At 40.0% G+C, this 2,130-nt stretch overlaps 1 protein-coding gene across 1 annotated transcript in view; it reads right to left on the bottom strand.

Moving 5' to 3' along the window:
- Nucleotides 1-1,909: 1,909 nt before the first annotated feature.
- Nucleotides 1,910-2,130, bottom strand: part of LOC106813449 (ADP-ribosylation factor-like protein 13B) — a 19,218-nt gene continuing 18,997 nt past the window's right edge. The window contains exon 6 of the mRNA XM_014817580.1: nucleotides 1,910-1,968. Within this exon, the coding sequence (XP_014673066.1) occupies nucleotides 1,926-1,968 (43 nt within the window). The 3' untranslated portion in view covers nucleotides 1,910-1,925. The remainder of the gene's footprint in view (nucleotides 1,969-2,130) is intronic.

Genomic DNA, 2,130 nt, shown 5'->3' with positions numbered 1-2,130 from the left:
GTGCTGTTGTTGTTATTGTTATTGTACGTGTTGTTGTTATTGTTGTTGGTGCTGTTGTTGTTATTGTTATTGTACGTGTTGTTGTTATTGTTGTTGGTGCTGTTGTTGTTATTGTTGTTGTTGTTGTTATTGTTGTTGTTATTGTTATTGTACGTGCTGTTGTTATTGTTGTTGGTGCTGATATTGTTATTGTTGTTGGTGATGTTGTTGTTGTTGTTGTTATTGTTATTGTACATGTTTTTGTTATTGTTGTTGATGCTGATATTGTTATTGTTGTTGGTGCTGTTGTTGTTATTATTGTTGTTGGGGCTGTTGTTGGTGCTGTTGTTGTTGTTATTGTTGTTGGTGCTGTTGTTGTTATTGATGTCTTGATAACAGCAGACGTGAGATGTTAGTGATTAGTACCTTTAACAGCGTCATTACTGATGGATGGCGTTATCGGTTTGTTGCTGCTGGCCCCTGTAGAGGTGTCATCATGCTTCGACGGCGAGTTGACCGTGCCAGGACTACCTATGCCTTCATCGGACACTTCATTATACACATTGTCTATCGAATTCTCACTTGGCGTCACCATAATCATGTGTGGCGGTGGTGACCCTGGGAAAGATAAAGGCGAAAACGTCGTCAATCGAGAATTCTTATGTTGATTCGTGATGTTGTACGGTGTAACCCATGCTGTTTTATAACTGTGCCCACACACTATCCTGTCTGTATGTTGTTACGTATGATGCTAGAGTGCATGGCATACAAACTGCTTGTAAGTCCGTCATGCAAAGTTGCATGGTTTTTAACTTTCTACATGGTCATTCCAGCTGGATATCTTCTGAAATAATCCAGCATGTTTACCTCATTGGCATAGCATGCAATTAAACTTGAATACTATGTTTCTGCCACTGACATGAACCAGGCATGAACACTATCTCACTATTTTTATCACCGGTGTACTTCTTCTATAGTGAAATGTTTGGTAATGAGTACAAACTTGTTCGCTGTGGCTCATATGGGAAATAATAAACTGACAGGACAAGCTAGCTGGTGTACTACCAGCTGGTCCTGCTTTCCAAATAAGTATTGAATCCACCCCTACCTGGCTCCATCTCACCTCTCACCCTTCTCGCAACCAACACATCTACTCGTCTCCTCTCCTCCCTCCCGTCTCTCTCTCTCTCTCTCTCTTCTCTCTCTCTCCTCTCTCCCTCGCCTCCCTCCGCTCTCTCTCTCTCTCTCTCTCTCTCTCTCTCATCTCTCTCTCATCTCATCTCACTCTCTCACTCTCTATCAGTCTCTCTCTCTCTCTCATTAGTAGGGCAGCATACCTGCATGTTATTTTTACAGGAGACATATTCCGCAGGAGATTTGCTCCTAGACTTCAGACCGCATGCTTTGAGGCTTTTCTTCTTAGTTGGCACGACTGATTTCCCTGCCTCTCCCTATAAGAGAACAGAACAAATGGTAATCGTATTCAAAAAATGCTGTTATTTGTCACAAGCACGCCCATCAATATTAAATGTAATTGTCCCCGGCGCAGAACTTTATCTACAATTAATACAAGAAAAAAAATAGTTTACTATGGCATTTTAATAATCTGTAAATAAAGAATTACCGAGGAAATTCATTCTATATAGAAAATAATAATCCAAGAGACTTACTGCTAGAGTAAAACAACAGCATAACATTTTGATGATTGACATTACATGTTCTAATGTATTTTCATTGAAAATAATTAATTAACACACTAATAATGACAAAAATTCAAAACTGACTTGATAGCTAAGACTAAAAGAAATTGGCAATCAGCTGGTATAAAACGAACACTACAAACAGATGGTAGTATGAGCGTTACAGGAATTATACCTTCTTTGTTGCATCTTGCAGCAGCAGTATTGATGGGTTTAAATGGATTTTGCTCAGGTGCCAATTCATTTTTAACTGCAACAGTCTTCTTCGTTCTGACCTTCAGCTTTCGCTCTGTAAATAACAGTTAGTGTTGTGACCTCTCTATGTTAGGACAGCCTATGTTAACGTCAGCGTTTCGCTCACTTGTTTCCTCTCATCATGTCTCCTAGCAGTGTATCTTCCCTTCTCTTGGCTTCCCTTCACATACGTTTTCCGCTCGTCTCTCTCTCATCG

This window comes from Priapulus caudatus, unplaced genomic scaffold, assembly GCF_000485595.1.
Source record: "Priapulus caudatus unplaced genomic scaffold, Priapulus_caudatus-5.0.1 Scaffold774, whole genome shotgun sequence".
Taxonomy (NCBI): Eukaryota; Metazoa; Priapulida; class Priapulimorpha; order Priapulimorphida; family Priapulidae; genus Priapulus; species Priapulus caudatus.
This window is presented reverse-complemented; position numbering and strand designations above follow the sequence as displayed.